General features: G+C 51.1%; 1 protein-coding gene across 2 annotated transcripts; it reads left to right on the forward strand.

Annotated features, from left to right (window-relative positions):
• The first annotated feature begins 747 nt into the window (after positions 1–747).
• Positions 748–10,905, forward strand: B4galt7 (beta-1,4-galactosyltransferase 7). Of its 2 annotated transcripts, XM_050144281.1 has the most exons (6): positions 748–875; positions 5,074–5,436; positions 7,980–8,205; positions 9,074–9,157; positions 9,429–9,533; positions 10,024–10,905. In XM_050144281.1, exons 1-6 carry the CDS (start codon positions 826–828, stop codon positions 10,177–10,179), a joined length of 984 nt encoding a protein of 327 aa, XP_050000238.1. In that variant the 5' UTR covers positions 748–825; the 3' UTR covers positions 10,180–10,905. The 2 variants fall into 2 exon arrangements, with proteins under 2 accessions (XP_050000238.1, XP_050000239.1); XM_050144282.1 differs by lacking the exon at positions 9,074–9,157.
• Positions 10,906–13,656: the final 2,751 nt, after the last annotated feature.

The following is a 13,656-nucleotide window of genomic DNA, read 5'->3' on the forward strand; positions in this document are numbered from 1 at the left end:
TATATAGTGGTGACTGTATCAGGCACTGCACCAAATCTGTTTACATTTTCTACAATGACCATACAGAATGAGAACAATTTGGGCTGGAGAGTGAAATGGCTCATCGGTTAAGAGCACCGAGTGCTCTTCAGACGTCCTGAGTGCAACTGCCAGCATCCACAAGGCAGCTCACAACCATCTCGTAATGAGATCTGGTGCCCTCTTGGCCTGCAGGGACACATGCAGGCAGAACACTGTATACATATACATAAATCTTTTTTTAAAACGAGCAATTTATATCCCTAAGTGGTGAAACAGTTCCAGAAAAGTTGACTTGCCTCAGAACATAGTTGAATTGTCAGAGAGGGTTTGAATAGCAATCAGGCAGTCTTCAGAGCTCAGCTGCTATTTGGTGAGTCTACCGAACCCAGCTCTGAATCCTGAACTGGATCTCCCGGTGCTCCAAGTTTATGTGCTTATTCTTCTGGGCTGACAGGAATGCTGCCATGCTGCCAGCTTTCCCTGGGGAAGAGGAGGAAGCTGCTCCTTATCCCAGAAGTGCTAGGCCCAGCTGTGCTCAGCTCATTTGGGGACCCTTGGCCTGAATGAGGGGAGGAAGCTGCCTTTTTTGTGACATCTAGTTGGTCCCTGAGACCCGCCGGCGTGTTTCTCCTGGCAGCAGAACCTTCCAGGCGGCGGCGCTGAGGTGCAGCCGGCAGGGCCGGAGGGACGGACCTGACGGACCGCGGGGCGGGGCGGGGCGGAGGCGGAGACGCCGCGTAGGCCGGGCAGGCCGGGCGGCCGGGTTGGAAGCGAGAGCTCCATGTCCAGCCGTGTCTCCCCACGATGTTGCCCTCCCGGAGGAAAGCGGCGCAGCTGCCCTGGGAGGACGGCAGGTGAGCGGCGGCGACCAGTTGGAGCCGCGTCTTCTTGGGTGCCATTCTTTTCCTGAACGCCGATAGAATCTAGGAGCCTGACGGCGGCCGCGTCTGCGGTTCTGGGGGTCACCCTGAGGGTCTCCAGTTCTTGGGGAAGGCGTCATTGGCATTTTCGCATTGACTGCATGGCTCTCTTTCTCTGCCAGCTTCCATTCCGCACGTGTGACCCTCGGTTCCTGTGTCTCGGTTACTCTGTCTGTGTCTTCCTCTCTGCCCTGATCTCTCTTTGTGTTTGTTCCTCTATCTAGTCCCTTTCTCCCATGTGGTGTGCTGTGCTGTGCTGTGCTGTGCTGTGCTGTGCTGTGCTGTGGTGTGTGTGTTTCTCTCATTGCTTCGTCTGTTTTCCTGCGGCACGCTGGTTCCGTTCACGTCTTACAGAGGATCTCTCTATGTTGTTGCACCGAGTGTCTTTATTTCTTTTCTGTCTGCCCCATCACATCCTTGTGACTTCAAATCCTACCTCCTTCCTTCATGCTTCTTCATATTTTGCGGTTAGCCCGGAAGATCACACCAGACAGAAGCTTCCTATGTTCTCTGCGTGGTTGGTTGGCCATTGCCTGGCTTATCCTAGACACACCCATTAGTTCATTTCCTGTGCTGTGGTACTTGCCTGGGTCCAGCCTCGAGTGTTAGGTGGTGAGTCTGGCCCGACCTGATGAGTTAAGATATTTCCCCCAGAAGCAGAATAGGGGAGGTGATTTCTCTGCTTAGATTTATAGGGACAACATACTTCAGGCTTGAAATATGCTCCCCTCCCCCATCCTTCTTCACCAAAACACACCTTAGTGGATATTCATTTAATGAGTGACACGTTTAGTAGGTATTATAAGATTCGAGTTTAGTGGACATAATTTTTTTTTTCAGATTTGGTGTTAAAATGTGACAGTAACATGTCCAGAGACAGACCACTTAGTTTTTCTGACCTCAGTTTTCCGTCTCTGAAGTGAGGAATTATATTATCTACTTGGAAGAGTTCTTTGAAGTCTAATGAAGATCATATATGGAGGAAATAGAGGAGAATTCCCATCTTATGATCCGTTTCTTTTATTGTGTTCTTAGAAAAATATATTGATGTCCATTCTGTGTTTTTGACACAGTGGCAAAGATCCACGCAACAAGTATAAAGTTCTGTAGTAAATGGGTACTAGCTATTGAACAAGCCTGCTTGAGTTTGAAGCACCTCTAATTAGCCCTAGGCTTTGATTGATAAAGGAGACCAACCCTTTTTTAAAGTGTCCCTCAGAACCTGGGTGTGGGAGCACCTGGGACTGCAGTTCTGGAGACTGCCACCAGGTGGCACCAACAATACCTTCTCAATGTTCACTATCATGGGCTTTATTGATAGACTTGGGACCCTTAGTGGATTAGGCCTTTAGAGCACAGAGTGAGAGTGTCCTTGGGCACTGCGATCCTTGAAGAAAGGGCAAGTTGGATTGAAGAAACATCCTGAGCAAGTGCATGAAGTGTCCAGTCCATGCCATACTCCTGGATAATGGCCATTGCTTATTCCCCTGAAGGAGGTCTGGTACCCATTGTCCCTCGTTCAACTCTCAACCCCGCTCCCAGAAGGAGCTCAGAGTGCAAGAAAGACTGTGTAAAGATTCCAGGCTTGTCAGACCTTTTGCAGGTCTGGGCTCTACTGCTCCACAGTGGAAACCATCACCACAAGATGATGGGGGGTAAGTCAGAAAGCCCATGAGGCCTGTCCTACTGGGCAACCTCGCAGCTGCATGTGGGAGCTGGGCCTGGCTTCAGAGCTGCTGGCTTCCAGATTTGCACTTGTGTCTTTAGAGAGAAGGTAGGCATGGTCGTGGCTCCAGTGTGTAACTTAAAGCATGCTTGAACTGCTTCAATCCTTCCTTAACTCCTCGCTCCCTGCCTGGGCCTGAGCCATAGAGAAGAATACGACACATGCTGAAAGTAGGCTCATGCAGCTCACCACACATCAGCGATGTAAAGAAGGAAGTGCCGGGTACCCTAGCAACACAAAGCAGGGAACTTGGGAACTTGGTGGGGGCAGTGATGGCCATGACATGGATCTTTGGCCTTGAAAGATTGCAAGGGAACCAATACACGATTAAAATAAGGGGGTGTCAAGTAGGAGAAGCAGGTGGGGTGAGAAAGGACTGGGGCAGGAAGGAATGTGGCAAGTGGAAAGGGCCCTTGTCGCTCAGGGTGAGCGGGAATGCTTGTGGAAAATAGAGAGGTTACAAAAGTCACAGGCACTTTGTCAGAGGAGTCTGACTGCCAAACAAAGATCTTGACCTTGTAAATGGAGGCTGGACAGATTGAAAGTGAAGAACAGGGCAATGACCAGGAGTCAGGATGATTGCAGAATTTAGGAGGTAGAGTTCAAGATCTGATACCCAGGTGGTGGTGGCACACACCTTTAATCCAAGCACTTGGGAAATAGAGACAGACAGATCTCTGTGATTCTGAGGCCAGCCTGGGCTACAGAGTGAGTTCTAGGACAGCCAGGGCTACACAGAAAAACCTTGTCTCAGAAAAACCAACCCTGCCCCTGCCAAAAGACCTGATGACCAATTCCTGACTCTTAACCTCTGAACCATCTCTCCAGGAAAGATTTATTTGTTTATTATGATCCAATTCCTGACTCTTAGAGGTTATAAAGTAGATTTCTTTACTGGTCACTTGGGCAGGAAGGCAGGAGCAACTGTAGAGGGAGCTTCCTTTTTAGATTTCTCAGAGCCATTCCTGGTATCCTCAGGAACTTCCAGAGAAGGCAGAGGTGAATTCCACCGTTTCTTTTTCTTTCTTTTTTTTTTTTTTTTTTGCTTATTTGTTTTGTCTGTTTTTGAGACAGCATCACTATGTTACCCAGTTTGACCTTGAACTGGAAATGCAGGCAAGGCTTTCCACCTGTTCTGTTGTAATTGTTACACTCAAGGGCAGTTTCCCAGCATCCCCCAGTGTCTGAGATAGTCAGCTGTTTGTCCAGTTTCTGACACAGCCCTGTCCTCTATTTTTATCTCCCATTTTTTTGGGGGCTATCTAGTGGTCTGCCACTATCCACTATCCCTTTGTACCTTATGTTGGGCGGTTTTGAGCTTCTTTAGACTAAATGTCGGACATTTTGCCTGGGGCTTATGTCAGCACACATGCCTTTTGGGGGGCTTTCTGGGTACCTTAGCAGTATGTTTGGAAATCAGTGGATTGAATCTTTCTTAAACTGGAACCCCTGCCATTGGCTAAGGACCTCAAAACACTGCCCTAGTGAGAACACATATGTCCTTTCTCCTGAGCACTCTGACTGGAGTCCCCAGAGTGTGAGAATTCATGGGAGAACTAGGGTAGCTGTAAGTGGTCTGAGAGTGTCCCGGGGTGGGGGTGGGGAGTGGGGGAGTCGGAGCCTGCTCTCACAAAGTCAGCTAGGTTGGGGGGACGTTAAGGCTAAGGAAATGTCAGATGAAGGAAACTGAGACAGAAAACGCAACATAGAATCAGGAGGTCTTTTTGGTCATGTCAAAACAGCCCAGAGTTTATTTCAGAACTTGCTTGTATGCAAAAGCAGAAGAAAGCACGGCACAGTCAGTCCGTCAGTCAGTCAGTCAGTCAGTCAGTCAGTCAATCCGTCAGTATCTAACCACGATTCCTGGCCTTGAGTGAGCGGCCTCCTAACTAACACGTGCTTGCTGCTCGGAAGCAGCCTCGCTTTCTATCTTGATGTTCCTGAGGTTTGGCAGCAGCAGTAGTCTTTCTGCTAGATAGAGTGTTCTTTTTCACGGGCAGAATGCTCTTTCCCATGGGCTAACTCAGAAGTTTCTCACAGTCCTCAAGGTTACTGGAAAAAAGCAGGGCTGGCAAGCTTGACCTCAAATGATTTAAAAGTCAAAACTGACTCCAGATGGAAATGAGTTGCACGTGGGTTACCACAAGACAATAGCACAGGCTAGACCTACAAAGGTAAATGGTCTGAAAGTGTCCCAGGGATAGCACAGGCTGGGCTTACAGAGGTGAATGGGCTGATCATAATTGATAGTAGCATGAGCAAAAACATTAAACATTGCTTTTGCACTAATTGCCAGGTATTTAGGGAAGGCTAGTCATTTGGCCTTAGAGAAGGAGGCCAGAGAAAGGGCCTTGGAAGGAACTTAGCTGGCCTGTCCTCCTGACCTCCTTCCTGCTCTTATCCTAGGACCCGGCTGCTTCCTGGAAGCCTCCGGCGGAAGTGCTCCATCTTCCACCTCTTCATTGCCTTTCTCCTGTTGGTCTTCTTCTCCCTGCTCTGGCTGCAGCTCAGCTGCTCTGGAGACATGGCCCAGGTGACCAGGGGACAAGGGCAGGAGACCTCGGGCCCACCTCGGGCTTGCCCTCCAGAGCCGCCCCCTGAGCACTGGGAAGAGGATGCGTCTTGGGGACCTCACCGCTTGGCAGTGCTGGTACCCTTCCGGGAACGCTTTGAGGAGCTCCTGGTCTTTGTGCCCCACATGCACCGCTTCCTAAGCAAGAAAAAGATCCAGCACCACATCTATGTGCTCAACCAGGTGGACCATTTCAGGTGAGGACTGGTCCCTGAGCCAGCGCCGCTGGTCCCAGTGCCTCTCCTTGCCCATGGCTTAGTGTTTGTTCCTGTGCTCAGTGGGCTCAGGCCTGTGAGGGGCTACTGGGAGGAAAGGCCCGGTGGTGGGAGGAGATCAGCCCCTTTCCCTGGGTATAGTGGGAGCCTTTGGAGTGAGCCCCATCTGATGTCTTCTCCAGGAAGATCACTGTATGTGGAATAAGTTGCATAAGGCCACAGGAAGGAGCGATGACGTAGAGTCCCTGGAGGAGCACTTTCCTCTGCCCCCTTCCATCCCCACTCACCTCCCAGCAAGCCCTGTCCCAGTCCTCTCTGCTCCTCCAGGTCAGTGCTCTAGCCACAGGGCCTCTTCTACAGACTCTGCTCTGCTCTTTTGGTGATTCACGTCATCATGTGAGCACATAAATGCACAGAGATAATGCACCCAAGACGACTGAGTGGAGAGTCAAGGAGCTTGCCACCAAGCTTGATGAATCCACACGGTGGTAGGAGAGGTCTGACTCTCACAAGCTGTCCTTTGACCTCCACCACTCTAGGACTTGCATATATACTCAATTAGTGTTTTAAAAGGAAGGATCCAGGAATGGCAATATACTCCTTTAATCCCAGCACTGGAGAGTCGGAGAATGGTGGGTCTCTGGGAGTTTAAAGCTAGGTACATATCCAGTTCCAGGACAGCCAGGGCTGCACAGTGAGACCCTGTCTTTAGGGAGAGAGAGAGACAGAGACAGAAAGAGAGGAAGAAGAAGAAGAAGAAGAAGAAGAAGAAGAGGAGGAGGAGGAGGAGGAGGAGGAGGAGGAGGAAAAAAGGCTTCTCTGTCTGACATCCCCCCCATTGCTATCACCCTACTTCTTTATTCCTTTCTCTTTCTTCAAGTCTCTCTCTCTTGTCTCTCAAGACAGGGTTTCTCAGCTGGGCAATGGTTGTGCACATCTTTAATCCCAGCACTCAGGAGGCAGAGACAGGCGGATCACTGTGAGTTCGAGGCTAGCCTAGTCTACAGAGTAAGTTCCAGGATAGGCTCCAAAACTACAGAGAAACCCTGTCTCAAAAAAACAAACAACCCCCCCCCAAAAAAAAACAAAAACAAATGAAACAAAACAAACAAACAAAAAAACAAGACATGGGGGCTGGAGAGGTGGCTTAGAGGGTAAGATCATTGGCTGCTCTTCCAGAGGTCTCGAGTTCAATTCCCAGCAACCACATGGTGGCTCACAACCATCTGTAATGAGACCTGGTTCCTTCCTTGCCTGCAGTACATTATATGCTTAACAAACAAACAAACAAACAAATAAAAAACAAGACAGGGTTTCTCTGTAGCCCTAGATGTCCTGGAAAACTCAATCTTGCAGACCAGGCTGGCCTAGAACTCAGATCCACCTGCCTCTGTATCCTGAGTGCTGAGATTATCTTCGATACTGTTTTTTTCAGACGTCTCGTAAGATCTGCAACAGCCTTCATGAGGTCACGGTGGCTCCCATAATCCTAAGCCCTCATTCTCTCCCATCACTGGCTCCTATTAAGTACCCTTTTTTCTTCTAACGACTCTGCTTAACTTCCGGTTTTCTCCATCTCATTGTCGACCCTGCTCATCTCATTTTCCCTTGTGTCTCTGATCTCTCATTGTTTTCGCTGGAGCTCAGCGCTCCTCTCCCCTCAGCTGCAGTCTCCTGGAGAATCCCATCCCATCTCATCTCCTGGTAGTAAATCACTGGGAACTCCCTAGTTTGAACATTCATACCCTTTTTTCTTGAACTCCGGGCTTGTATATTCTGCCTCCGCTCATGATGAGACCACCAGATAGAGATCTTAGCAGTAGCCAGAGCCTGATGGGATCATGGCTGAATTCCTGATTGCTATTCCCTCAGACCTGCTTTCGTTCCTGTCTTCCCCATTTCAGAAAGTGGAAACTACATACTTCTAGTTACGCAAGTCAGACTCTGCCTGTCACAGCCTCCAGGCCGCCAGCAAATCGCATCTAGAGTCTGCCCATTTCTCACCATTCCTTTTTGCTGCCAGGCCACCCCACCTCTAGCCTCTCAGTGTCTACCTCATTCCCTAGTCTCTTCTCAGTGTACTGACTGGAGCCTCCTGGTGTCTGATCTTGGTGGCCTTGGAGTTACTCTCCTGTGTGTGGAGCCCTGTCCCCAGCTTCCATATGATCATTCTCTCAGGCTTTCAAGTCCTAACTCAGATATCGCCCTGCCACCCTGATGTCCAGACAGCCCTTTGTGGAAGAAAAGCTGCCACCTCCCCTTCCCGTTCCCTTCCACCCTGTTTGACTTGCTTCTTCCTATCCGAAGGCCCTTGAGAACAGGGATTTGTTTCCCAATGCTATTTCTTCCAGTGTGGGTTTGAACAGTTGCGGGCATATACTAGGTGTTCTGTAAACACTTGTACAGCAAGCAGAAGGGACAGTGCCCCTATCGTGATGTCAGTGTTGGGTGGTGCACAGTGAGGGCTAGAGCTAGGTCCATGAACAAGCTGGCTTCCTCTCCCTGGCATCATTTATCTTGTGTAGGTTCAACCGGGCGGCACTCATCAATGTGGGCTTCCTGGAGAGCAGCAACAGCACAGACTACATTGCCATGCATGACGTGGATCTGCTCCCTCTCAATGAGGAGCTGGATTATGGCTTCCCCGAGGCTGGGCCCTTCCACGTGGCCTCCCCAGAGCTCCACCCTCTCTACCACTACAAGACCTATGTGGGCGGCATCCTGCTGCTCTCTAAGCAGCACTACCAGCTGGTGAGGCCCAGCCCTACCTGCTCTACTCATTTGCTGGGGACCTTCCACCCTGGGTCTAGGCAGTTGGGGTAGAGCAGCCGTCCTGGGGCCCAGCAGAGCGAGTCTTGCCTGAGCCTGACAGGGGACTCAGAGACATGAGGGAGGACAGGAGCGAGCACATTAGCGGGGGAGAGCTCTGCTGTGAGCGCAGAAGCCCCCGCGCCCGCTGGCCAGAGAGAGCTGGTGATGTGCTGACTGCAGACTCTCCCTCGGCAGTGTCCCTGGCCCTCCTTTCTCTTTACATCTCTCATGTGAGAAGGGTGTGTCGCTACGGCCTGTGAAATGTGGCCCGGCTGTTGGGAGATGGAGCCCCTCCTCAGAAGTCTAGACAGGCGTCCCAAACTAAAGCATACTGGTTCTCGATGGGACCCAGGGACACTCGGGTGAGAAGATTGGAGTGACTGTTCTCTGTCCTCCATGACTGCAGTCCCTGAGCAGATGCTAATCAGGGTTGCCCCTCAGACACACGGGAAAGACCTGGGCAGAGCCACCTCAGGAGAACAGCTCTGAGAGGAAGGCAGAAGCCGTAGCAGTTGGCATTTTGCCCCCTGAAGGGAGCTGGCCCTCAAGATATTTATCACATACAAGTTCAAGGCCCTGTGAGGAGCGGGGAGGGCCTAAGATGTGCTGACCCTTGCGTTCAGCCTCACGTCCCCATCGCAGAGTAAAGGGACCGGCCAGTGGCCTGTATCACTTAACAGTCAGGACAGGAAGAAGAAGGGGGAGCCCAGCTGGCTGGGCTCAGGCTTGATTCTCCTGAGCAGTAAGAGACTGAAGTGCACCCCTGGGAGGAGGGGCATGTGACAGACACTGCCTGTCTTTGTGTCAGTGCAATGGGATGTCCAACCGCTTCTGGGGCTGGGGCCGAGAGGATGATGAATTCTACCGGCGCATCAAGGGAGCTGGCCTCCAGGTAAGGCTCCTCCCACGCTGCCTGCCCCTGGGCTACATGGCTGTCCCGAGGGTCTCTTTCCTTGTTCATCTTGGGGTTTGCAGTTGATTGCCCTGGTTCTGATCCCTGCTTTCATGCTGACTTGCAGGGCTTTCTGCCAGAGACTCCTGTCCTGCAGGATGGCAGTAAGAGCCCCTGCCTGTGGCAGCCAGTGGGATCCCAGAAGAGTTAGTGATAAGGGCCAAGATGACAACAGAGGCAGCCTGACCCCTACTTTCTTTGTTTTCCTTAGCTTTTCCGCCCCTCAGGAATTACAACTGGGTACCAGACATTTCGCCACTTGCATGACCCAGCCTGGCGGAAGAGGGACCAGAAACGCATTGCGGCTCAGAAACAGGTGCTGGCCAGGCTCCTCATTGGGGGCGGAGGGACCAGTAGGAGCTAGTAGGCCTTATCATTTCACCAAGCTCCCCTTTGGCCCAAACGGTGCCATCCTCCCATTGATGGGCATTCTCTTGATGATGGGCAGCTTGGTGGCTGCAGTGTGCATCTGGGCCCTGTGGATCAGCCCAGACCTGATCCATATAGGCTGGGTGGGAAAGGTTAACTAAAGGTGCAGCCTCCTATAGACTGGGTGAGAAAGGTTAAAGGTGCAGCCTCCTATAGACTGGGTGGGAAAGGTTAACTGAAGGTGCAGCCTCCTATAGACTGGGTGGGAAAGGTTAACTGAAGGTGCAGTCTCCTATAGACTGGGTGGGAAAGGTTAACTAAAGGTGCAGCCTCCTATAGACCGGGTGGGAAAGGTTAACTAAAGGTGCAGTCTCCTATAGACAGGGTGAACAGTTGGCACCATGAAGTGTGAGTTCATGTTCTTCTCTTCTTCCCAGGAACAATTCAAGGTGGACCGGGAGGGCGGCCTGAACACTGTGAAGTACCGGGTGGATTCCCGCACAGCGCTGTCTGTAGGAGGAGCCCCCTGCACTGTCCTCAACATCATGTTGGATTGTGACAAGGCAGCCACCCCATGGTGCATATTTGGCTGAACTGGCTGAACAGTAAGGAAGCCTGTGCTTCCAGACCTCAGTGCTGCTCAGGCTCAGGAAACCTCAGGCCTTAGGCCCAGCTCGAGAGGATGCAGAATGACCTGAAGGACTAGCCAGCCCCCTATCTACAGCCACCTGGGCCAGCTCCCTCCATAGCTGCAGCCACCTGGCCCCAGCCAGGCTCAAGACCGGACACAGGGAGTTCTGGAATGCTGCAGGAAAATCGCCGGAGAAGTTGGAGGTGTGGCTTTACGGGGATTCTCCGCCCAGCCTTCCTGCCCACCCTGCTCTTCCTGACAGCCCACGCCGAGGCCTGAGGCCAAGAAAGATGGCTGGGGTTGTCCTAGCCCTTCTGTTCCTTGGGAAGAGCAGCCTCACGCAGATGTAGTCGGAAGCCGAGGGGCCAGTGTGCGTGGCAGTTGCTATTAGGAGGCTTAGAACTTCAGAAAACAGAATATAGCCCCGAGTAAAGGAGCGGCTAAAACTAGCTTTAGCTGGCTGTCACCCTGAAGAACCGGGGTTGGCGGTGGGCCGTTTGTGCCACCAGATCTCCCTTTTCAAACGAAACTAGAATGCTGGATTCTTATACAGAATTTTCTGATTTTTAAATGGTAGCAGCTAACTAAAACTTTAAAAAGCTATGGCAGGTCAAACAAAATGTTTTGTGGACCACTGGTTTGTCACCTTTGTTGACCAGACGGGGTGCAAAAGATGACACTGTAGAGATTTTTTGGCCCAAGAAGCCTTTTTGCCGACGCAATAGTCCAGACCAAAAATCCCAGGTTTACTGTTTGCCAGCGCTCCTGGGTGGCCCTCCAGGGCTAAGGAGAACCGGAAAGACCATGTGTTCATTCTGGACTGTGGTGTGTGTGTGTGTGTGTGTGTGTGTGTGTGTGTGTGTGTGTGTGTGAAAATAGCCTGTGGGCGTGGCCTTGACCCTCTCCGTGGAGGGGTCACCATTTGGCGGGCTTTCTCGAAGGTGGAGTCTGGGGAGGTGGAGTCTGGATTGTGGGCAACTCTCAGGGGAAGGTGCTTGGAATGGATTTTCCACCAAACATTCCAAAGTGGATGTCAGGGGGCTAGGGTGACGCATTCAACCAAACATCCCAGACTCCTTGGATAAAGGGGTGCCAGGGAGCTGAGGTGACACTTCCAACCAGACAGGCACCTTTCACTTATACACCGGCAGGGAGCTGGACTGGGGCAGGGGTGAAGGTGGCAGGTGTAGGTGGGAAGAAAAGCCAAAGGCGCAGGTTCCTACACTTCCTTCCCGGCTCCCGAGCTCGCTTTACCCTGGGATGGCGAGTCACTTCTTTCTGCTTGCTGCTTCATCCTGCCTTCCTGGGAAGAAAGGTGACTGGGGATGCGGGAGTACCCACCCTGGCTGAGGGTGGACAGGACAGCCCGGAGGGCACTGTGTTCCTGGGGTGGGAGAAACTGAGGAGACATTGCAGAATCCTAGAGCATTCTGGCTGGAATGAAGGATGTGTGCTGAGGTAGAGCGTGGGACTGGGGAGGGGTCTGGGAGGAAACCTAGTGTTAACCCCACTAGGAGAGAACGAGACCGCTACCACAATTTTTGAGCCAAATTTGAGGCCAGCTTTATTAAATGATGGCTAGGGCAGTGGACACTGGCCAGGTCCATACTTGGGATTCGCAGAGTATGGCACAGGATGACATTTTTTAAAAGTATTTATTTATTTGTTTATTTATTTAGTTATTTATTATGTATACAATATTCTGCCTGCAGGCCAGAAAAGGGCACCAGACCTTATTACAGATGGTTGTGAGCCATCATGTGGTTGCTGGAAATTGAACTCAGGACCTTTGGAAAAGCAGGCAATGCTCTTAACCTCTGAGCCATCTCTCCAGCCCCCCAGGATTACATTTTTTGCTTGTAAAGACACATCCTACAAGACTATGAACTCCCACCTTCGTCCAATCATGGGCAAGCACACATTTTGTGCAGTTGGGGCAACCAAGCTTGTTTACTGAAGTGATGATGCGGGGCTGGTTATCTTGTGTGCACAGCTTTCCAGGAAGTAATCTGTCCTTGGGCAAGAGGGGCTTACAGATTAGAGGCATTTCTGTTTTCAAGATCTCTTAAGCACAGTAATTTAGACTTAAAACAAAATGTTAGCCCTCGCACCCAGCACCAACAGAGGAGGAAATGAGTGGTTCCACAATGTAGTCCTCTAGCAAGGTGTGCCTCACTGGGATCAGGAGCTAGAGAGGCATTTGATGCAGTTAAGGTGGTTGGTTTAACATTGAGACACCCAAAGGCTGTGGAAAGAAGGGGCTGCATCCAGTTGAGAGGGTAGAATCCACAGCTTCGATTCAAAGACTTGGGATGGTTTTGGGCCTGCTATGTGCAGTTGGGAAGACTGCTGGTGTACTGCACAACCTGATTTCAGGCTGGGAGTGGGGGGTCGGTGTGTGAAGCTTCAGGTTCCAAAGTGTAATTTGGGGTCATAGTGATTCTAAGTTGAGGCTGCCAGGAACTGAGCCTCACCCACTGCAGTGAGACACCTGCCTGGCTTACAGTACAGGCTGTGGAGACAGAGAGGCCTTGCCTCTGAGCTCTGGTCTTCTCAGCTTGGGTTTATGTGACCTGGGTAATGACTCACACCCCTTGGGGATGTGACAGCGAAGCCCTCAATTCTGCATCTACCTGGCATGTAGAAGAAACTGAAAAGTTGAGGGTCCTATCTATCTGTACCCGTGGAAGAAAGGCGAAGATGATGCTCTCTCTGCTCCACAGTCCCTGTGCCTGATGTCATCACCATTGTGCTGGTGGGCACCCCTGGCCGGAGCTGACGCACCCCCCCCCCCATCTGCAGCCTCCCTTCCTTGCTCCCAATTCTCTCCCATTCCTGCAGGATGGAAGTGTTGAACCCTGGTAGGCCGGGGTGAAGCAGGTGACAGTCTGCCTCTGTTTTCTCTGCCACTTCATGCACTGGACCCAGCTAACATTCCTACCTTGTTACTGGGGATGCGGATAAAATGTGCCAGGACATAAGCTTGCCTGGCCGGTATGGGTGGGAGAGCAGTCGCTACTTCTCTACCTCTGTTAGGGTTTTCTAGTGGAAAAGAACTGATAGAATGAATCCATATATATTAAACAAGGATATACTAGAGTGACTTACAGGCTATGATCCAGCTAGTCCAAAAATGGCTGTCTCTAAAGAATCTGATAGTTGTTTAGTCTGTTGGGATTCCAAAGAAGTAGGTTCTAATATCAGCGAAGGAGTGCCTCAGCAGGATGATGAACTTTCCAGCATGAGTGAGGGCAAAAAGCAAAGCGTCCTTCCATGCCCTTTTATGTAGGCACCACAAGAATCTGTGGCTGTGATTCGGGGTGCGCCTTCCTGCTTCAAATCTGCCAAGTCCTCACAGGGGTGGCCAGTCACTTGGACTTTAGTGAATGGTCATCATACTACCTAAGAGCTAAGTGTTTATTTCTGTATTGATGTCAAA

The sequence above is a fragment of the Alexandromys fortis genome, unplaced genomic scaffold, assembly GCF_014885135.2.
Source record: "Alexandromys fortis isolate MF-2015 unplaced genomic scaffold, M_Fortis_MF-2015_v1.1 scaffold_1, whole genome shotgun sequence".
Taxonomy (NCBI): domain Eukaryota; kingdom Metazoa; phylum Chordata; class Mammalia; order Rodentia; family Cricetidae; genus Alexandromys; species Alexandromys fortis.